This window comes from Tursiops truncatus, chromosome 6 (genome assembly GCF_011762595.2).
Source record: "Tursiops truncatus isolate mTurTru1 chromosome 6, mTurTru1.mat.Y, whole genome shotgun sequence".
NCBI lineage: Eukaryota > Metazoa > Chordata > Mammalia > Artiodactyla > Delphinidae > Tursiops > Tursiops truncatus.
Genome location: NC_047039.1, coordinates 57,525,324 through 57,549,473, shown reverse-complemented (window position 1 = coordinate 57,549,473; position 24,150 = coordinate 57,525,324). Strand labels below are relative to the sequence as shown.

The following is a 24,150-nucleotide window of genomic DNA, read 5'->3' as shown; positions in this document are numbered from 1 at the left end:
GACATTTCTGTTATTTAGAATTTTTGGCTCTATGATTAATGTTTCAATGGACAGAATTTTATTCTGTTCTTAGTCTCTTGCTCACATATGCATGCATTTCTATTTATGATGTAATTACAACCTGTAAAACTACTGGATAAGCTATGTATATATTCCACTTTACTTTGGAACGCTTAAGCGTGTTGTACAGCATTTGTAAAATTGCATTCTAAAAAGCAGAGTGTATGCTCATAATAGGGAATGGCACAGAATTCCATAGAGGCTTTATACGTGTAAGGACCATTCACTCAGAACTCATGGATTCTCACCAACCTTTAATATTGTTAGTCTTTTTAATATTGGCTGCTCTGGTGCATGCATATTGGTATTGCATTGTGGCTTTAACTTGCATTTCCATGATTATTTATTAAATAATTTTTCATTTGTTTTGAGCAATTTGGCTACTTTTTTGTGTGTGTGTGTGTGACATGACATACCTATTCAGGCCTAGTGCCTAATCTTTTCTGGGGGTGGGGGTACCTGCCTTTTTCATATATATTTTTAGGAGTTGGTTATATACTGTGAATATGGACCCTTTGTTACTTAGAGTGGTTAATGTTGGTAAGTTCTGACGTATTATGCTCCTATTCAAATTCCTGATATTGCTTGTCCATCTCTTTTGTTTAAATCATTTTGCTAGGGTTTACCAATATTGTTGTCTTTCAGGGAATCAGCTTTTAACTATAAGTTTTGTTGATACTCCCTATTATGTATGTATTTTAAATTTTACTATTATTTCTTTTCTTTATTATTTCCTTCCTTCTACTTTCTTGGGATAGAATTAACTGTTAATTTTCTAATTTCTAATTAATTTCAAGATCATTGGTTTTCAATCTTTCTTTTTTCTAACATATGCATTTAAGGCTATAAATTTCTGTCTAAAGCACAGTTTAGCTTTATCCCACAAGTTTTGATATGCAGTATTTCATAATTTTATAGTTATAATTTCTTACTTCCATTGTGATTTCTTCTCTGACCTGCTATTTAGAAGGCTTTTTAATTACCATGCATACATATGGGAATTTTCTAAATATCTTTGATATAGAATTCCGGTTGAACTGTAATGTGGTCAGCGAATGAATATACTCTACATAATTAAAACACTCAAGGGCTTCCCTGGTGGCGCAGTGGTTGAGAGTCTGCCTGCCGATGTACGGGACGTGGGTTCGTGCCCCGGTCCGGGAGGATCCCATATGCCGCGGAGCGGCTGGGCCCGTGAGCCATGGCCGCTGAGCCTGCGCGCCTGGAGCCTGTGCTCTGCGGCGGGGGAGGCCACAGCAGTGAGAGGCCCACGTACCGCAAAAAAAAAAAAAAAAAAACACTCAAAATTTATTGAGATTTGCTTTATGGTCCAATCCCTAGTCAATTTTGGTAACTATTCCATGTGCTCTTGAAAATGTATTCAATTCTTATTGAATGTATTCTTAAGCTGTTGAATAATCTATATTCTTAAGTTGTTGAGTAGTGATCTACATAGGTCACTTAGGTTAATTTTGTTAATCAGGTTATTTATATCTTTTATATCATTACTAAATAGTTTTGGTCTGTTCTGAAACAGTAATTTTATCAACTACTGAGAGAAGTGTTTTAAAATCTCCCATTATGATCGTGGATATGTATGTAATTCTGTTTATTTCTGCCTACTTTTGTTGTCTCTATTTTGAAGCTGTATGATAAGTGCATACAAACAGAATTGTTACATCTTCCTGGTGCACTGAAGCTTTTTTCCTTGTGAATTGACTTATTATTTGCTAATGCTATGGCTGAAATTAATAACAGCACAGCATTCTTTTGGCTATGTTTACATGGCATATTTCTTGACCTTCTTTTACTTTCAGCATTCTTATACTTTTATGAGCATTATATATCTAGACTACAATGTATATTTTTAAGTTGGATATACTACATTTACATTTAATGTAATTTTTGTTTTGTTTAAATCTATCATATTATTATTTTCTTTCTATTTGTCCCACCTGTCCTTGGTTCTTTCCTGAGTTCTTTTTCTCTCCATTCTTGCCTTTTTAAATTGATTTTTAAAAATTAATCCATCTTCTCATATATTTTAAAGCACCCCTACTTTAAAGCACTTATTATAAAATTTTAGAAAAAAGTACAAGATAGTTTTATTACTTAGTTATCATTTAGTAAATGATGCATTTCTTTCCAGTCATTTAATTCTTTGTTTTAATATGTGTACATAATTTTATACCTCCTTTTAATGATTTTTCATGTCATAACTTTTTCCCACAAACTACTTAACCACTTAATGGCTAAATTATGATGTATTATTCATGGTATTGTGATGTGTGTGTGTATAAAATTTTACATATATACAATTTCACATATATACATTTTATTTTTAATCATTTCCTATTAGTGAACATTTAGGGTGCTTTCACTTTTATTTTGCTATTACAAATAATGATACAATCTACAATTTCAAATTCATAGTTGTTCCTTACTATATTTATTTCCTTAGAACTTACAGAAACCCTTTTTAAAAATCATAAAGTTAAACACTTTTCAGATTTATAATTTTACAAATTATTATACTTTATCTAAATTCTCTTAACTTATGAAGTCTAATCATAAATATGACTAAGAAAAGAAACCTAAACTATTAGTGAGTTACTATTAACTAGTAATTCCTACATGTGTGTACTTGTGTGAAGTGAGCTATTTTGTCATCTTTGGCATTCCAGTCAGACATCTGTTTAATATAATTCATCACAATGATCAGAATAGTAAGTATGATTCACCTTGAAATTTTTGTCCTGTTTTTCTGGTTAGGGATTGTGTGCTTACACAATCAATCAATAGGGTGATTGAATCTATAAAATTAAAGGACAATTTAGGTGGAGAGCAAGAAAGAGGGAGGAAAAAAAGAGTCTAATTGTCTATTTCGTATCAAGTTTTCCAAGATACTTTTTGGATAATGTGACTGTTTCATTCCCTCATCATTTCCGTGGCAACATGTAGTTGTAACATTACCCAGCATACCTGTGCTTTGCCTTACCTTAATTCTTTAGGTTGGTTGGCAGTCAGTTGTTGGTCCTACCATATTCATCACTATTTGGCAAGGTGACAGCTACTGCACATCCTTCTTGATCTGGCAACTCAATGAGCACATTCTCTCCTCCTATCCACAGCTGTGATCCTGAGATCATCACTTACTCCAAGTCCTATCAATGGGGGCCAACAAGCATCCATTCTGTTCGGGGATTTCTGTTTGTGCTGTTGGGGAATTAACTCTTCCACTTGCCTGATTTTTGATGTTATGATCCCAAAGTTTCCAAGGACTGCATAGATTGCTGAGATCCCAAAGTTTCCAAAGAATGCATAGATCTACTGAGAAAGTAGAAACCAGGATGGGAGAAAGAGAGAGATGCCAAGTGTTGAAGATATCACCTGAGTTCTGAGTCCAGTTGTTTCTGAAGATTATATATTTCTACTCTCTCAACATAAGCCCATTCCTGATCTTTAAATATATGAGCCAAAAAACACTTTCCTTGTCTTTTAAGCTGAGTCAGAGTTTCTAACTTGATGGATCTCTCCTTTCCCTTGTAACACTTGTCAGAGTGTAATTTTATCATTATTTAGTTAATGCAAACCTCTCTCCCTAGGCTGCAATCTCCATAGGAGAAGCAGCAGTATCTCATTTGTTCACAGTTGCATTCCCAACGCCTGCAACAGTTCTGACTTATAATTTTGAATGATTGAATAAACGATCCAAGCCAAGTATTTTCTTAGCCATGTTCCCAAAGTGTTTTTATGTACTTGAGAGATGCCAGTTGTTTCAAGACGATAATACTTATATACATCCTAATGCACTTCTTTGTATATAGTAGTCATCATGAAGAATTAAAGATTGCCTATGATCTCTAGTTTGAATGATACCAAGGCTTCTTTCTTTGCTGTGTGAACTTGGGCAAACCATTTCTTTAAGCCTCAGTTTGCTTACCAGTGAAAGGTGCTCACCTCAAGGCAGGCACCTGTAGATAGCAGCCTCTTGGTAAGTAGAATTACTATTAGTATAAAGGAACTAACCAGATAACCAGGGGGGAAGAGGGAACATACATAGTTAGTTCAAAACCAAAGTGCTTGAGTGGACAAAAGCAAAGGCCAGGGCTGCATAACACTGACGTTTTTATTAGAATTCATTTGTAACAAATGGAACTTGTGTCAGCAAAGAACTGATTTTCATACAGACTTCTTTCGCCACCAATGTAACGAAGTAAGAAAATAAAAAGCACGCCTTTCATTCTGTAAAACATGTACGCGTACTACTAATTAGAGGTAATTGTATTTTTTTAACAAGCCATTTTACAAGTTGTTTTTTTTTTTTAATTTTTCAGTCTATGCATCCAAAACGAGAGCAAAGAACACAACTGTTATTATCTTTGTAAAGACACTCCAAGCTTGGATGGCAAAGCCACATAACAGATGGAGAGGATGGATCTGTAGCCTTCTGATCTCTGCTGGAGTATCAGGGCACCCATAAACCCAAAGGAAACTAAAATCCAAAATAGGAAAAAGAAAAGGTAATGAAAAATAAAAAGCAAGGCCTAAAGCAAAGCGAAACCAAAACAAAAAACAAAAAAAAACAAAACCAGGAAAGAAAAAAATCTGTACATTACTGCAGAATTTTTCCTTTCCTTTTTCTATATTGGGTTATTTACATACACACAAACGAATTATTGAAGCAGTTTCTTACAGATGGGTTCAAGTAATAACATTATTGGGTGTAGAATCAATAGGGCAGTGCATAGTATAAAGGTATAGAAAGTGCAAAGTTCCCTAGAGGCCCTTCCCTCCCCTGGCTGTCCTCGCCATTGTCTAACCATGCAAATCATTTTTAAAAAAGAGCTAAAATAAAGTTCTGTACAAATCACTTTTTATATATTTTGATTTTTTTTACCTTTGTAACTAATTACAAAATTATACATAACTACACGTACATAGGTAAATAATAGCACCGTACTGGTTATGATGATGAAAATAATCGGAAACTTGAAAGTTTATGGTAATGGTAGATAAAGATGTTTACCTGGGAAAAGAAGATAGAATGTTTTTACAGAAAAGCAGAGTGGAATGCACATCAATGACAGTAAGGGAGTTAGCTCTCAGAACAGCTCCTGAACAGTAAGATATCTGGAATATTCTCCTCCTCGCTCGTCTATGGTATGCATCCCGTTCATTTTCTTCTTGTGATTATTCTCCCCTTTCCCTTTGCCAAATGGGCAGTTTTGGTTTCAGGGAGAGAAACTGCTCATTGGCCAATCATTCTGGTGTGCAGTACACCATCGGATTCTACCTGTCCCACATGGCATGTCTGCATGACGCAATGTCTGTCCGACCCCCTTTGTTTCACTAAACGAAAATCATAGCACTGAGTAATCTGGCACTTGGATAAATCTCCAAAAGATACAAACTAAAAGAAAACAACAACAGACCCACATAGTGCACATTCTTCTCTTGTTCTGATGTAGGTTAGAGAGTCTCATTCTGAGGTAGCCTTCTAGATACTTATTATTATTATTATTTTTTAGTATTATAGTTTTTTTTTTCTTTTTCTTTCTTTTCTTTTTTTTTTACAAAAGTGCTCAAATATGATGCTTGCAAGTGTTTGGTCTCTTGGATTTCATTCTGCTAGTGATGGGAAAATGTAGAAAACAAAACTCCTTCCATGCAGAACATCAATGAAGCTAACATTAAACCAAAATATTTTACCAAAACTCTTTAATAAGAGTTCCTTGGATATTCTGAGTGTTCTTTAAAATCATGTAAGATATGGCAAACTCATGCCATTGTCCATGGCTTCCTATAGAAATTATGTTGAAAAATTTGGGGGGGATATATATATATATATATATATACATATATATATATTTTTTAATTTCTCCTTTTAGAAAAATCCTAATGAAATAGTAAATATGTTCAAAGTTGACAATCATGTTTGTTAATAAATTAAGTTTGGTGCAGTTACTGAATGTTCCAGAGCAGATTTGGAAGGGATTACAAATAAAACAAGTAGCTTTTCCTGATGTTGACAATTATGAAAGGAAGAAGGGCCCTGATTATCCAAGTGCTTTGGGCTGGTACAATCACTAACATCCCCGACTTGGTTGAAAACTAGGAATGCATATTATTCAAAGAGTTTTTGTACATGTGGTAAACAGATAATGCTTTAATTGGAAGAGAAACACATACGAACAAATAATGAAAATATGAACCAAAAGCTGAAAAGAAATGCTATTAAAATAGGCATCAATTATAAGGCACTCTAAATGCAAAACTAAAACCAAAAGAAAACAAAGTACAGCACTTCCCAGGAATGCTGTATGCCACAAAAAATGTTTCTGACTGAACAGAGTAACATGAGTTTGGCTTTGCCCCTGTTACATATCATAAATGCAAATTTCATAGCACATACTATAGACAATATACAATTGAATACACTGTTTTTTAAACATCTTGATAGCTGATATATTACAACATTCTCTCCTCCTAAAGGGATATGCACTGACCTTTCCCACATGCACACCTCTTAGATATTTAATAATGTTTTATTGCACTAGAGTGTTAGAAATATTGAACTTTGTTGGAAGCCTGGCTAACAAAATAGTATTTGTGAATATGGTTAGGGGAGTGGGGGGAGATTGGGTAGGAAATTAAGGGGGTGAGGTTTGACAATCACTGATGTGCATTCCTCATTTCCCTTAAGAATTAAAATTGTGTGATATTGAGAAATATCAGTATGTCATAAAATTAATAACAAATTGAAAAAGGTGTTACAATAGCTTCTCTACCTTAAAAAATTTAAAAACTAAATCATGGAAGAACTGAATGATAGCTATATCTATCTTTTTGTGTGGACACACTATATATACATAGACACCCCTATAAAATATGGATATATATGTATATATGTTAGCAGCAACTTTATACTTTGCGCCTCCCTGTTGATTCCAAAGAACAAAACAAAGTTCTCTTTGATTATTTGCAGAAAATGGGTACTTTCTCAGCAACGAAAACCAGACAGAAGTGTAAAAGTAATACCAGACGAGACCGATACTGTAGATTAAGAGTATTGCACAAAAATGTGCAAATTTTCCAATTATTTGATATTTCTACAGCAAGGTATCACAGATAACAGTTCTACAGCTTAAAAAAACCTACAATTTGGAAATAAAAAATGAAGAGTTATGTAACTTTTTTAAAATTCACTTTATCGAATGATACATTTTGTTAAAAAAAAAGTTTACACAGTTAAAAATGAAGCACAGGTCAGCAGTATCTTTACAATACTAAAAAACTAAATCAAAGACTTTCTTTTTAAACATTCCCCACCCCCTTTCCCCCTAAAATGTTATCATGAGTAGTATGCTGGGAAGGGGCGATGTCAAAGCAGAGTCCATTTTGTCATGAGAAGCCAGCAAAGATCTTGCCCTGAACTGCTGCACTCAGGCCATTTCTCTTTGCACCCATCAAGCAATCCTGAACAAGATGGCGGTTCTTTGCTGTGATTTCTTCTTCCCTTTATTTTGAATCCTTGAGGTATCTGTAAATAAAATCCTTCAGATGCCTCATCAGTCAGGACTCTCTTTATTATTTCTCAGGTTAGATTATTAAACTGTGAATTCTTGGTCCACCCGGAAGAGTTTGTTTTTTTAAATTTGTTTTGTGTGTGATAGTCCCACTAAGTGGTTGTTAGCTAGAAGTTAAGAAGGACTTCTCAAATGCCCTGTATGGCTCAGAAGAGACTCCATGGATATTGAAGGGCTTGCAGTAAAAATCCAAAGTGGGTCAGGGGTTTCTACGTTGCATAGTGATCAAAGCTGCCCAGGTACTCTAGCGCGGCTCGATAGCAGAACTGATACTGATCCTGCCGGAGACAAAGCATGGGGAGAAAGAAAAGGGGCCATGAGTACATTTTAACAGAAAAGTGGAAATCGATGTTGGAAGACAAAGTTACACCTAGATGGGGGCAAAATCACTGCTTTCGCCAATCAATTCAATCCAATGACCAATTGTTTTGTTTTGAGCAAAGAACCATTAGCCACATGGGGTACTTATTAACTTCACCACTCAATTCGACTAAAATAGTCTCCTAATTCCAAAGTAGTAACAGCTCCTGTGAACATTATCTTCCAGACATATGTGAACTGTTCTCCAAGGATAGTACCAGACAATTACCACCAGCTAAACATGGGAACTCCTTATATGTCACAGCCGTCTTTTAAAATTATCTAATTATTTGAGGTAAGTAATTTTCAGTTCGCATATTTAAGAGAGGCCTATGCAGACACATATTGTCCTGAGGAAAATGTGGTTTCATTTATCTTCTGGGCTGTTGCCAAAAACATTTGAATTAAAAAAAAAAAAATCTTATCAGACAGTAGACCTTGTTGCCTGCAATCAGAATTATTCTCCATTGTTTCTGATGTGTTTATATAAGTGAGGGAAGCGGCCAAAAGGTATCGTTGTGATGAACATCAGGCACACAAAGCCGAATACACAGGGCGCTGCACTTTTAGGCTTTTCATCCCTTGAAAATGGCATCACAAGACTGGCTGCCCATGTCAAAAAGTACCTGTGCCATTTGGCCTAATTCATTGTGATGGCTAGTTAGTTGCCTGTTCTAGAAAGACCCACACTAAACTAAAACAGCATGAAACATGTCCTTTTTCAGACAGGGAAGAACACTGTCAAATGGGAATAAGTGGGGGCATTATAAGATAGAAAAATTATAATTTACAGATGAAGAAGGGGTGAGAAAAAGTAGGATTTTCCCCGTAAAAGAAACTTATTTTCAGTAGCCAATGGGGCTGAAAGTAGATAGTCTCTATTTTGCTTAAATGTGCATTTTTCTACAATAAAAATGGTAATGCAAAATAAATGGAGTTTGCTTTCCTATCTTGTCACAGTAAGTTGCTTGGCTAAGTGTTAAGGCTTTCTAAACGTCCAATTTCCCCTGTCACCCCCAACACCCATTAAGTTTGTCAGGCTGACATAATGTTTTGAGTATTGCAAGCCAAATGCTTGCACTATTTTGAAATCAAAGTCTGGAAGATACTGTGGGTTATGAATTTAGGAATACATATAAATTGTATAATTTGGTGGCCTTTTGAGAAACAGAAACACTATCTATCACTTATATTATCCTTAAAATGAAGTCAGTAGGTCAGACTGGCTAAGTCATGAATTCCTATTATTCTGAAAAATATCAGAATTTTCATAACAATTCTTGGAGTAGAGAATGGAAGGCTAATTTCTCTAGTGCATATCCAGGATGCAAATATTTTAAAATACCATTATTAAGAAATGAAATATAGAGCAGTTGATAATACCTAGGCATATAGAAGGAGAATGGAGGCATAAAATGGGCCAAGGGTCTATTATCTACCAGGTATATTATCTACCATTGGGCTTTTTACATATATTAAATTTGTGCAATGTATATCACATTAATGTATATATATATATAATGAATTATATGAAATTGCCATTTTTATAGGCCCCAAACAGTGACAATTTAACATGGTTCAATCTAATACGTCATCTTAGATAACTTCCAAACCAGCTCTAAGACATTGACACTGTCACTCCCATTTACAAAGGGGGAAAATGAGGTTCAAAAATATTAAACAACTGGATGCTTTTCCTACAGTATTTTCCTGCATTTTGCCTCTGGTGTTGAGAGTCTCTGGACTCTAGGAGATCTTGGCAAACAAAATGTATTATTTGGTTCTTGAGATGTGACAAACAAACTCCTGGAGATTTTTCTCACCTCTGTCTGCACCATGGCTGGTCGTTGCGTTCTTAACATTTTGACAGTCTGGAAGATATCTACTACTCCTTCATATCTCATTCTTTCCAAAACAATGCTTAGTGTTATGAAGACTCCAGTTCTTCCAACGCCCGCACTGTCATAATAACAAAGACAACATTACTGGATGAGACACTCACGGTCTCGGCCACATTTACTTGGAGGTGGACGTATGTCCACCAGCTTCCATATTACATTGGGTTCTACTACAGCAATGTTCAGGAAAATGTGGTGTTGGGTTCATGAAATGATTACTCTTAAGACAGTGTGCCATGATAACAGGTGAGAATGAATCTGGAGTAATTAGGATTAAGTCTTATAAAAGATAATAACCTTTCAACTGGGATTATATGTCATTTTGGAAAGGGCCAGGAAACATAAAATAAATGGATAAAAGGAATGGTAAATAAAATACAGATTTATACTCTTCACATAGATCCTGAAATTTTAGACTTTGCCTGCTTAATATTTTTAAAGTATGAAATAATTCATTTTTTTTGAATTTTATTTATTTTTTATACAGCCGGTTCTTATTAGTTATCTATTTTATACATATTAGTGTATACATGTCAATCCCAATCGCCCAATTCATCATGCCACCACCACCCCCTCCCCCGCCACTTCCCCCCCTTGGTGTCCATACGTTTGTTCTCTACATTTGAAATAATTCAGATAAGGTAAGACAAACTGGGTGCCTTCAGATTTTCTTGTAGTCACTTAAGAATCTGTGCAACATGTCCCATCACCTAGACGTAAAAATAAATATGAAGGTATATAGACTATTCAAATTCAGACATCAGTTTTGATATGAGAAAGGAGATTCTATCAATATAACAGGATTTTTGACATGGGATCCTCATTTAGTCTTTGGAAGGGTCTATGAATATCTTATATGTATGGATTGTGTAAATATATATATATTTTTTTGTTTCTGAAACTTACAACTTTAACAGATTATCAAAGGGGTCTCTAAACTGGAAAAAAATCAAAAAAGAAGAAGAAGAAAAAAAACACAGTGGTTAAGAGCCACTGAGCTATACACTTATCTACTATTTTTAGATGTTCAGTAGCTAAAACACCAGGATTCTTTCCACCACGTTAGCAAGGTTTTGAGTTTCTGTTTTCTTTAATGTTTTAAGATGATTCCAGAATTGTAACAGCAGCAAGAGAAGAAAATTAATTCATAGCTTTTGTGCTCTTAGGAAGTAGGAAAGCATCTGGAGGTTTAGGTAATGAGGAAAAGAGTGAATAATCTGAAAAATCCCTACATTTTTGGATCCTAATTAAATGGCACGTGTAATGCTTGGGTACAGGCTGTAGAAAATGGATGGATTCATTTACTTCGGGATGTAGTTGATATATAAATAGTGTGTCCCTTTATAAACTGGGTTTTCTAAAGAGTCCTAACAGAAATGTAAGTGAAGCTTTAAAATCCATAGGCAGGTTTTACGGAGTGACTAAGGATAACCAGGCGCAGTCAAGGCTCTCTGTTAAGCTGGAGTAGATGACCTTGAAGGTCCCTTTCAACCTTGAAAGTCTCTCTTAATCCTGAGAGACTGTGATTTATGATCTTTTTGTTGAATGGTCCAGGTGCTCCAGAGTCTATCTTACCTTGCTTTGCTCGCTCAAATGTAACAAAAATATAGGGTTTCTGGCTTTCTACTAGGTGCTTTCAAGAAAATAACAGACACTGGCCTTACAACTTCCAAATTTATTGACTTTATCCTGTTTTCAATAAGCTATAAATGAGTGGTATTTTTAAAATATCCCCAGATAAGAGAAGATATCTGGAAGTCTTTAAGGTATATGAATAACATGTCATAGTATGCAAAGGAATCTTTGTATATACAAATAATTTTGTGACAAAAGCAATGAAAAGAGACACATGCATACACACACTTATTTATACTTATGGGAATGCCTGAAGTTAAAGAAAAATGTGTTGAACATATTCTTTTCTTTATAGCTTATACTGGAAAATTTGGATTAGGATTTGGGCAAATTATGTGGAAAATTAAGGGGGATATCCAGGTAATTCAAGTCCCGTATATACCACCCACTTTGTCTGAATATCGAGTCCCTGCATCATTTCCTACATGCTCTTTGGTGGTCTAGAGCAAAGAACTTTGGATAAGCTCAACACACAGCAAATGTGTATAAATAAGGTCTGCTTCTCATTTAATAGCACACTGTGTGTCCCAGAAGGGGTCTTGGAGATCAGCTGAGAAAACTGAGGTCTAGAGAAATTTCCCTACTGTCACAGAGCTACATGATGATAGTAGTGGGACTAGAGCTCAGATGTTTTGAAGCCCATGTCTAATATTTCTCCTGTTTTGCGACCTGTCTCCCATGTCACTAAGAACTGTAGTTTGGGATTCTGGGGGGGAAGCAAAGTAAAATTTTTAATGAACTCTTTCAAGATTTTGACCATAAAGAGATTACAAACTGAAACTAAAACATATTAGGTGAATTCCTTTTGCTAGAAGGTTTTTGCATAGTAACTTCCAAAAGCACTAAATTTATGGTAATTGTCCTTTCTGAACTGTTTACTTGCTATTTCTGTTAGCTTCAATGACTTGAATTATAAAATGCCGTGGAAACTATTGAAAATAATTAACTTGAAGGTGCTTCATTTTCTGATATAGCAACAATTTTCAAGCAAATTGCAATTTTAACTGAGGTACCATTCTAATCACTTATTGACTGAAAAGAATTAGTATTGTTATTAAGGCTTAATAACTATTTATGGTTTTCTCAAGAAGGCAAACATAGGAGAAAGATACAGAAAGATAATTATCAGGGTAATGCTATGAAAGCAAAACAAGTGAGGAATGATAAACTGAACAAATTATCACTCGGTGGTGTACAAACAATTCCTGTTACGGTAAAACAGGCAAAGAAAACACAGTTTGGTTCTTTGTTACAAGAGGCAAAATTTGAAGATAAAAATCTTCCTCTGATTATTTTCACTTTGTGGAAAGAAAGAGAAATAAGTCCTTGCTTTAGGGTTTACAATACACTTCTGAGAAAAATAAAAATAAAATTTCAGTTATGCAGATTCACAATAAATTGGTACCAACAATGAATAGACAACAGTACATACTTTCAAAGTTATTGCATTCAGCACAAATGGAAACTCATCATTCCTGATTCTCACCTGCAATGGACTGAAATGGGTCCATCTTGGCCAAACTGCTCTTTTGTTTTATGGACTTGGCCAATGAAGTCAATAAATCCTTCTCCAGACTTTGGCACTCCTTGCTCTGGCCAGTCAGTGAACTGGAACTGCCTCACGGTTCGGGACTGCCCGTCCTTTAGAGAGAAAGCCACGTATCCAACCGCAAAGGAGGACGCCAGGAGGATTCAGCCAGTGCACAGACCACAAGAGCAGGCATGATTTTTTCCAAAAAAGGGAAGAAAAAGTTAGAAACATGTTTAACTAGAAAATTAGTCAGTTAGTATCTTACCTGCTATCAACACTGTCTACATTCACATATATTTAAATTGCAAATTTCTTTACTCTCACAATGCCCATTAAAAACCTGAGCTTTCATAAAAAGCCACCTAGTTCCCATGTTAGTAAATGCTCTGAGCCCCAAAGTTTGCCTTCAAAACCAAAGTGGAACATATACACTCCATTTCAAAATTTTCAGAATCCAATAACTTCTTAATACTGAAAGGAACATCCAGGCATGTCATCCAGACCAGAGATTTTGCTATTGTCATGATATCTTCACATCTGCTGTGTTTGCTTATTTGCAACATTGTCAAATGACAACTAGTGACACTGAAAGGATCTGACGCAAATTGGGTAGCTGGATTTAACCTGGATGCCCCACACGTCTCAGAGGTATACTATTTCTAGCCAAGGCAGTATACACAGCGTGTACCAGGCGACTGTGCTGTTGAGCAGGAAGTGAAGTGTCCCTCAAGGAGACAGGAGAGATTATTAGTAGATAAATGTTGTTTTCTGAAAAAGAACTCTTCCTGGCTGACCACAGGAACTGAGGTGTCTGTGCGGGGCTTTAACACGGACAACCCAAAAGCTAGATACAGGAGCAGTATATCTTTCCTAAAGTGATTAGGCAAAATTTCTCTGATTCATGAAGTATAAATGGTTTCAAAAGAAGACACTAAGGGACTTCTGATTCCTTCTGGAATTGCACAGTGTTTTTGGAAGCACAACAAAAGCAGAAGGGACCCTCTGTTTACAGAAGCAGGAATAACGATTATGACCATCAGCTTTCTTCCCTCAATCAACAGAGAGAGAGAGAGAATGCAAATTCCAAGTTTACAGGGGCTGATTCTATTTGAGGAGTCCCCGCTCCTAGTTAAGGCTTCAGTTTGGTCCTCCTTTCCACTTTTGTAACAACTCTCTCCACACTGAAGTCATTTTGGATATAGATGTGCAAGTTCCCAAGATTTTGGTTAAGTAGACAGAGACCCAATCCTTCTCATTCAGTTATATGGAGAAGAGGGGATGGCCCAACTCGAGACGGACACATACCAACCAGCCTGGTGGTTTCCATACGAACAGGGCATATTCCTGACTGGAATCATTTGGGAATAGAAATAAATTGGGAGCTCACATCAAGTTTGTGAGAATACTGACGAATATGAAAGTAACTGCTTGGCCCCATAACAAACTTATGGAAGGTTACCATGGAAGCATGATTTACTTCCTTTTGATTCTAGAAAAGGTCTGAAAAGCACAGGAAGGGAAACCAGAGGCTAGGTAATACAGATTTGTCTTCCTCTGCTTGTCCTGGGGATTTCATTTCTGACCATAGTTGTTTTTAACAGCATGTGTACAGACCTTTACGATTTAGAGGAGAGACCACCTGACTCCATTTAAAGGTTACCTGTTTAACAATACTGTATTCTCAAGTGCCACCTTGCTTTCTAAACTGGGAAGTTGAGATTAGAAACATACTAGGAGCACAAACAGCAAATGCTATGGCAGCTAAGAAAATTATACAATCACACAGAGGCTTCAAAACAAAACATATGAACAAGTTCCTGCTTCAGTGTTTCTTGTCTCTGCCATTTGCAGAGCCTGGCTCCTACACTTTGTCGTCAGAAATGGTTGGTGAGTTCGCTTGGAATGCACTCAGAGTTTTCACTCACATATCTAGCTTCAGATTCTGAAAGGACCTGCTTTTTCCTTTTTTTTTTTTTAAAAACAATGTGTCACCAAGGCACGCTTGCTTGGGCAACTCAAAACGAGACCTAGGGACTTAACTGCTGTCTTGAGTATAGTCACCTTCAGAGTAGTTAAGACTTCAGACTTTCTGGGATTAACAGGTCTGTCACCTGGGCCAAGCAGCCTGCTAACCAATTTCTCTTTCACTTTAGGTCAACAGCCAGGGCCAGGCTTTGGGGATTAGTAGACAATCTCTAAACATGAGACTTGGTTGAGAAAGCTGCTTTCCAACAAAAACAATGGATCAAGTAAATAGCTCTACCCTACAGTTTTATTCAACCCACCCACTGTGACAGTTCCAAAAACAAAGCAGGGCTTTGGACTGACCCCACTCTCTCCTAAGATGTCTTTGTAATCATGGTTTGAAAGTGGCCAAAGGCAAGGATATTAAAGTTTATGCATAGAACATCTTACATCAGGGCTGAACCTTGCACTCAGCAATCTAGATAAGAAATGCAGAATGAAAATTAGCCAACAAGGGTCGTGGGTGCACAGCTCTCATGGACAGACACATTAGCACACCGAGGAATAAACCATGCCAGGAATCAAATTAGAATGTGTAAAGCTTGTCAGATTCTTCTAAAGAATGCCATTTGCTCAGCAATTTTAAAATCATACCAAATTAACCTCCAAGCCAACATGACCTAAAGGGCTTAGCAAAACAACAACATATTTACAGCCTCAAGTAATGAAGAAGTCAAAAAAGCTCCAAAGAGAATAAGCTGAGGAGGTGAATGTAAGCACGGCCAACCAATCAATAAATGCTTCCCGGCACACACACTCACCAAGCACGTCCCCAAAGTTGGGCTGCCAGATGCTACATTTGAATGTGAGCCAAGCCTGGGCTTGTGAGAAACCTTACAGGACAGGAGAAGTTACTCTTATGTTTAAAAAAAAAAATCCTCCAGGATGAGTGATTTCTTTTCACTTTGGGAGTATGGTCACTTGGAAAATATTTCTCCCGGGGATGCATTTTAGGCTACTTTTCAGTTAATGGTTAAGAGCATAAGACTGTGCCAACTTACCCTGGCATCTGTGACCTTGAATTCTCTTAGTATATATTGGGGCATGTTGTACTCAGCCATGGGATCTACAACAAAGTACTGGTATCTTGCAGATCGTTCTGCTGGCCAGTACTGGTGACATTTCTCCTAAAAAAAAAAAAAAAAAGATTAATGTCAAGCTACGTAAAGTGTAAATAAAGTTTTGTTTATCATGTATCTATATATTTAATGTCTTTCTTTCACTAATACAGTTTTAGAATTTAAGGTGATTCCAATCGCATATGACTCATTTTCTCTTTGAAACCATAGGTTCCCTGAGGATAGGGAAATCATGTGGTTCAATATTTGTGCATGTTATCAAGCATAGTACTTGGCATCCAGTAGGTGCTTAATACACATCAGTTGACTGAATTCTTCAATAGGGTAAGCATCTTCATACTTACAAGTTAGACAATTAATTACATCAGTCCTCGGACATAATGCTAGTCACGTTAATCATGCATTGATCAACACTGTGTTTTGGAATGAAGAGAACCATCAAGTGTGAACACAGAAAGAAACCTCTGAATTGACCTAGTCCAGTCTCCGTCAGCTGAGGAACCTGGAGCCCACGCAGTTTTAATGACTTCAATAACTAAATCAGAAAAGTCAAGTTACTTTCCTAGTTGGTATTTTTTCACTCTCTCTGTGGGCTCTAAAAAGTTGGGTTTTGGATGCATCTCTACCATTGAGTTTATACAAAGATGAGAAAGAAAACATCTCAAGCACATATGGCAGAATGCTTGTATCTATTGAATCTAAGTGGTAGGTCCTTAGGTGTCTCTAACGCTATTTTATATATTTTTCAGAAGAATCATTTTTTAAAAGTAAACCTGAGGTTACCAGATTATATCCTTAGAAAAACTACGTAACTTTCCAACAGTTTAATGGGAGTGGAAGATGCGCAGGTAAAAATTTGCTTCAGAGATGAAAAAAGTCAAGTTCCTTCATACAGAGTAATGATGGCACCCAAGCCCTAGCTTGTCCAGAGCGAAAGGAAGTAAGAACACATTGAGAGTCAAAACAAGTCAGACGTATTTGTCTCTATGATTGTGCTTCACTGGAACAAAAGTACCAGTTCTTTCTTCAAAACACACAAATGAAAGAACTTGATATGGCTTTGCAAGTTAAAATTCAACACAGTAATGAATGGCCCAGAACACGTCCGGAGTACTCTGTGTTTCAAAGAAATGACGCTGGCACTCGGGTTTTTAAAATGAAATCCTCATTTCTCTTGTGGTCTGAGTGTCTTATAAGGAGACACTCACTCTGCCCATCTCACGCAGCTTGGTGAGCATCACAACGATGGTGGAATTGTGCTCCCACAGCATCCGCCAGAAGTCCTCGGTGGTCTCCGCCAAGGGCCCCTGGGTAGCGATGTAAGCTTTCTGTTGTCTGAATCACAGAGAACGAAAAGAGCATGTTGAAGTCATCAGAAAACATGCAAAGGCTTCGCATTTGATATGTAAACATCAAACCAGGTAATAAAAAATGAAAACATTATTAATGCTATTGCAGTAAATTCCCATTAGGATTGTGTAATCAAATAAGAACATTTAATACATTCGGGGGATTCTGCAAAAGAAATTGCTTTGTTAATATTATGATGTATGTCTTTATCATTGTTATTTAAACTTCAGAGCAATGCTAACAGCTCAATTTCATGTGTCATACCAATCACTTAAGAAACACTTAGTTGTGCAACTTCATTTTGTAGAATTGACTCTTACACAATCTACTGAATTTACATAATGTGGTACAAACAGTGCCTTTATTAACTCCTTCCACATCCAAATGACTTCTGAAAGAAGAGTGCACATGGACAGATGAAAAACTCTGTGACTGCTTCTTCTTACTCCTCTCTAAAATAATAAAAAAGCGAATACCAAGGGACTGGATGCTGACCTCCGCAGAAAGAAAACACTTTGAATTGAGATGAAATTCATGCTGGCTGTGAAACTAGGGCACATGTAAATATCAAGGCTTTGGACTGTCAGGGGAGCAAGAGTGTATACCTGTATCCATCAATAAAACTGGCATTGATGTAATCAGATCCTTCTACTCCTCGGATAGGCTGCAGGCATACCCTCGTGGATTCATAGGGCATAATATTAACAAGGCGATTTTTGAATTTATTACATGGAAGATTGGCACTGATGAATCTTGAGGTGTGAGCTTTAGAACTGGCTAGACGCTGTTGTAGGAAAAAAGAAAAAATCAAAGATAATTTTAGCCTGTAGCGTGACTTCAGCGTACCCAAGATTCCCTCATTAGATACAAAGATTTTGTTTGCTTTTAAGCAAAGGACTCTTCCAACTGTACTGCTTTTCACTTCTACCTAATGAGTCCATATAGACTATGGAAGTTTTAAATATTATGTTCTGAGAGTATGAGCTCTCAGTTTAAATTAGGGTACAAAAGAGCTCTAGGTATTATTAGGAAGCAAAGGATAGAAAAGGGAAGGAGGAAGAAAGTGTTTTACAGTCAGACACCTGAGGGAGAAGGTCGGGTGAATCTTGTAACTTCACAAATTTGAAAGGTTCAGGAGGACAATTCCAGAATGACTGTTCCTGAATTACCACATCACATCTAATATCATACCTTAAATTCGAGCTCCATCCCTGTGACATTCTCTCCTGTTTCTCTTTGTGTCAGCTTCTGAATGTAGGCATACAAGTTTCTAGCCGGCACTTCGGTATCCCCGCAAGTCACTGCCTCCGACAGTGCATCGTGGATAAAGATGTACTGGTCTTCTGTCTGAACCATGTAATTCCTCTGGGCTCTCATTAAAGTTACATGGCCATAAATGTCTACAGTTTTTTCATGCTTTATTCTTTCTAACATGGCGTCTATCACAATGAAACAGCCAGTCCGGCCAACTCCCGCGCTACAAGGAAAACAGAGAAAATAAAGGTCCAAATGAACCTCCTGGGGAACCAACACATCATAACATTATTCTCATTACTTTTAATTAACGACGTTTTAAATCCATTAATTCTACTCAAATAGCTACTGTGATGATTTGGGGGCATTCTAAACCAAAGGGTAGGGAACAAATTAACAAGTAAAAGGTGATTGGTTTCAAAATGTAAAATTATTAAATCTATAACTACTGTGCTCCTTCATCACGTAACACAAAGCAGACATTAGTTTGAAATTATTATGAAAAAAACACATTTAGGCTTTTTACATTAAAAGATATTTTAAAGCTGGTCAAGATCAAACTAGGCTTTATCTTTTTACAAACTATGTCAGTCTATTTTAGTTCAATTTATTAAAAAAAGGAAAAAAAAGAAAACTAGTAAATCATTCAACTTGAAACATTTCACACTCTAAAACTCAGCGAGGAAGTTTTAAAACCAATCTAGTGGGAAGTGTGTAATTAAAATATTAAAATGTTGCTGCATACTCAAAATAGTGGAGTGTATTCTCAATGGAAAGAAATTCTTAATAAAAAGCAATCACTAGAGAGTGTGGGTGTGCTTCTCGCTTTTACTCCTTTTTCTTCCAGAGTTGAATGTATTTTGAAATTTTAGGTGAAATTCAAGTATTCTGTGTGGGAAAATAAAAGCCTCAGTCTTTGTTACTGAAGAAGCTCTGAGGCATTTTTTTAAACTCCATTACTTATATGGACTTCTGCGTTGTTCTCCAGTTGGTGGGAACTGATTCAAAGAAGAGGAGGTGAGAGGTCAACGAAGCACAAGTTCTGCCGCCAACGAGATAACCTAATTCACTGAACTGGATTACGGAGTCCGGTGGTTGGAACATTGGAATTTCCTCGAGTGTGGGAAAGAATACTAACAAAATCACACATCTGTGTTCTTAAATCCAAGGTAAGCCTTTTATTGTCTCTAATTTTATCAGACCCTTTTGGGTGAGTCCACTTATGTGTCACGTACGGCTGAATCCAAATGTTTCTCTCGTTCTGATCATGGATGCTTACCTGGCTGGGAAACATGTAATCAACAGGAATAGGTTATATATCAGCACCTTAGACACCAAGCAACAGACAGCCTCCTTCATTCACTACGTACCAGTGTTCCCCGTCATTTGTATTTCTATGTGCTCATTTATTTGTCCACCTGTGCACTGATACATCCATCTCTTCATTCAATGAGCAGTGAAGTATTTTGCTGAGTAACATAGGGGTTACAACATTTAAGGTGACTTAGATCCTACCTAGAGCTCAGATTATCAACGGAGATAATACTTCACATAAATATTTATAACACAAGAAAAAAACGGTGTGTTGGTTTGTGGATGATGTGGCTTTTGAACCAAGTTTTGAAGGACAGGAAAGGATGGGGAACTGAGGAGACTGAAATAGCAAAAGAAATAGAATGGCTCTGGGAGCTGCATGTAAAATTTTCATAGGCCTAGTGAAGCACCAGTGCAAGGGATGTACCAAAACTTCGTATAAATGAGTTTACTGAGCACTAGGGTACCTGATTCAACTGCCAAGTGGCTGTAGGTGGTAAGTGAGCATTTTGTAACAAATATTACCTTTATGTAACTACTGAACAGCATAGATCAAACCCAGCCTCCACATAGAAGCCCTGAGGTTCAGATACTAGTTTATGCGGAAATAGGATATAACCACTATTTAAAAATTGTTTACTTTTTTTGTCTTGTCAGATGTAAAAACTGTCAGTATCTAGTGAGAGACTCCATTCAGGGTTTAAACCACAAAGTGACATGCCATTGAAGTGTAATGCAAAAGCCTTCGGGAAAAAGAGTCTGAGAGATGATAGCACATTTCCTAGCACAAAACAATTAGAAACCCGATGCACTGAGATCCACGAAGTCCCCTTTTCTTTTGTTAGTTTTACCAAAGAAACCTGTAAGATGGCAAGTTTTCCCTTACACTCCCCACCTTCTCCCTCCCCCATACCCCCAGCAGGATTATAATCACCCTCTGTCCCAGATCCCTGTTGTCTTAAATACCACCCTACAATCCCAGTCACATCGTATTATTAGTTAGTCTGGTAGGGCCACTGTCTGCAAATAATGAGCATATCTTGAGAGCAGGAACTGCATTTTCTGTTTTCTGTGCCCTGCACCAAGCACGCAGTCAGTGTGCAATGATGTTTGTGAAGAAGTGAATGACTTAGTGATTGGCATGAGAGGCCTTGTATAATGAGCATCCTATCCAGCTTTGGTAACAGGATCCCTCAGTCAGTGGAAGAAATCCTACATTTGATAAAGGTTCAGAACTATGTGGAGAATACCTGAAGACTCCACAAAGTGTCTGATAGGGAAGAAGGAGACAGGAAAATGCTTTGAGTGGTTTCCACATCTTGGTCTCCTGATAAGCCATCACACTGCAAATAAAGAAACTAGGTAAGAATTAGCCTGGAAGACAGAGGCAGCCTCCACATTTGGTGGGTTCTAAGACTAAGTAAATCTTTTTCCTTTTTCTGTGTTGTCTTTCTAATTGTGTATTACTTCCATCTAGATACAATTTCATGCATTTCTACCTAGTGGAAGACACACTGTAAGCCATATAACTGAACCCTATGAATCAAGTCCAATCTAGACAGTGGCAGGAGTATTTTCTCCAAATATGCATCGGGGGCCGTTCCAAATGTCTGGATGATGCATGGTTCTGTATTCTGGCAAAAAGATACTACAGAATCTTGCAAAATTGGTAGGGATAACTCCAGACCCTAACAATATCAACCTCTTCATGGTGATAATAATTCATTTTTTTTTCCCAAAAAAAACGAGGAAGGAAAAAAATCAAACATGTGCCTGTGTCTACCTCATGAATTGTGGGAAGAAAAGAAACAAAGAACAGAGGCTATGACTTGTGCAAAACTTATTTTTTCCTCCTCCAAACACAAAATATTGTTAACAGCCCAATCTTGCTGTTCATATGGAAGAGAGGGAAGAAAGTGTCCCTGGAACTTACATGTTACCTCTTTTCTATGATGAAGAGTTCTTGGGGGTTTTAAATGTTAGACGTGTCTCTTAGCTTGAAGCAAGACCCTGAGGTTCAAAATACTTTTTACAGATACCAGTGGCTGGGTGTCCCTGAGACAGTCACTTAACCTCTCGTTTTTCTATTGTTCTTAAATCATGATAGTGCTAATTCACTCGTTAATTATCTAGTAAGTTTTAAGGCTGAATTAAAAATACAGAGTGTTTTGCAAACATGAAGAAAGATGCAGTCGCTTTGTAGGTACAAACTCCATCTACAAATTCTACCTCTAAAGCTGACAACAAGAAATAGGAAATGTTAATGCCGGGAAATTTTTGATAGAATCACCACAGGATCATTTGAGATCAGGCTTTCAAAATCTTGCTTTAATCTACCTCCTCAAGCTTTTCTTCCTTTCCTCCCCATATTTCCAATAATAATACTTTACATTTGAGGAAGTTTCTGCTTTCACACGTATTCTCAAGGTAAATGAGATGGCAGTGAAACGCCCTCTCACCACAGGGCTCGGCGTCCTGGAGGTATTCAGCAAATGTCTTGTCAGTTTCTTTTCCCCTTCAATGATTCACAACATTCGGGAACTTCCCTGAAGTCCTATAGCTAATGGTAAATGGCCAAATAGGGACTCAAATGCAAGTTCTGAGATGCTAAACTTTAGCACCCCATTTCAGGGCATCACCATTACTTCACATGTCTTTCTGCCATCTGGGTAAGCAACAATTGACAAACATGGAAACTTTCTTGTGACCCATCCCTGTATAACATTCCTTTAGTAGTGCTTAACTCTCCCTAATGAAAGTTCCTTGAAAAGCCTTTCTTCCTTGGTTTCTATGACTCTGATTGAGGGATTATGATGAACATCAGATACTCCCCTTTGGGTTGATGGTAGGAAGGCAGGAGATTTTGTAATGATCTCAAATACAAAATAACCTGAAACATGTTGCATATGAAATTAGCCAAAAAGATCTGTGACTCACATAATGGTTCCATTGACTCTAGGAAAGTGTAGAATTTCTATCACGTTGGAAACCAAAATCAAACATCAACTCTAAATGTCATCTTCAGAAATCTACTGGCAGCTCTTTAGACTGTGCCTCAGTATGTAACGTTTTTTTCTTTTCTTTTTTTTTGCGGTACGCGGGCCTCTCACTGTTGTGGCCTCTCCCGTTGTGGAGCACAGGCTCCAGACGCGCAGGCTCAGCGGCCATGGCTCACGGGCCCAGCTGCTCCGCGGCACGTGGGATCTTCCCGGACCGGGGCACGAACCCGTGTCCCCTGCATCGGCAGGCGAACTCTCAACCACTGCGCCAGCAGGGAAGCCCTGTAATGTTTTTTTCTATCTGACCCCGGTGCTGTTCATCCTCCGACTTCTCTGGATTCTTCCATCTGAATCTCTTTCTCTAATTTACGTATTTCTGCCAGCCCCCAAAATGGAGATAATATCCCCAAAGTTCTGTCCTCCTTTCTCTCATTCTCCTTCATGGTTCAGCAATCATCTTAAAACAAACGATTCCTAAAGTAACAGCCCTTTCTTTGAGCATAAGGGAGACCTGTATTTCAGACTGCTCTCAGGTCTCTCTAGAAATAAACATATACCAAGAATAAACAACATCTTCTCTGCTCAGATTTGGGTCATTCGGGTCTAAAATTTAAGGATCCGCTTGCATTGTTTTTGCCTTTTGCCCTGCACAATAACAAATTATAAATTTCTACGCATTCAGTTTCTACAATTTTATTCATCTATCCATCAGCGGTGTGCCAGAGCTGGCAAAAGTCAGTTGTTAAATTCTCAGAAATCCTGCTTAAATGATTATATTAAAAATAAAGGTAACACTCAAAATACATTGCTTCTTAATTATTTTACATTTATGCCCTTCAGGTGAAAATATTATATAATGGTATGCTACCGAGTATCTCTCCCCAGCTTTTGGATTCAGTGATGTCATATTTGTAGCCTGGAATCTGCCACTGTGGGAGTACTTACACCAACATAATTGACCAATACTATTCCCTACCTCCAACCCCTGCCATCCCAAGCTGGTGGTTACATATTACCAGCACAGAGACTATCCAAATTCATCTATTCGTACCACCA

The 24,150-nt window shown here is 37.2% G+C and overlaps 1 protein-coding gene across 1 annotated transcript in view; it reads right to left on the bottom strand.

Moving 5' to 3' along the window:
* Window positions 1-4,575: 4,575 nt before the first annotated feature.
* Window positions 4,576-24,150, bottom strand: part of PTPRD (protein tyrosine phosphatase receptor type D) — a 2,130,336-nt gene continuing 2,110,761 nt past the window's right edge. Inside the window, exons 37-43 of the mRNA XM_073806125.1 lie at window positions 18,719-19,004; window positions 18,133-18,311; window positions 17,386-17,512; window positions 16,100-16,225; window positions 13,029-13,183; window positions 9,833-9,968; window positions 4,576-7,927 (exon numbers count right to left, since the gene is read on the bottom strand). Coding sequence (XP_073662226.1) covers window positions 7,859-7,927; window positions 9,833-9,968; window positions 13,029-13,183; window positions 16,100-16,225; window positions 17,386-17,512; window positions 18,133-18,311; window positions 18,719-19,004 — 1,078 coding nt within the window. The 3' untranslated portion in view covers window positions 4,576-7,858. The remainder of the gene's footprint in view (window positions 7,928-9,832; window positions 9,969-13,028; window positions 13,184-16,099; window positions 16,226-17,385; window positions 17,513-18,132; window positions 18,312-18,718; window positions 19,005-24,150) is intronic.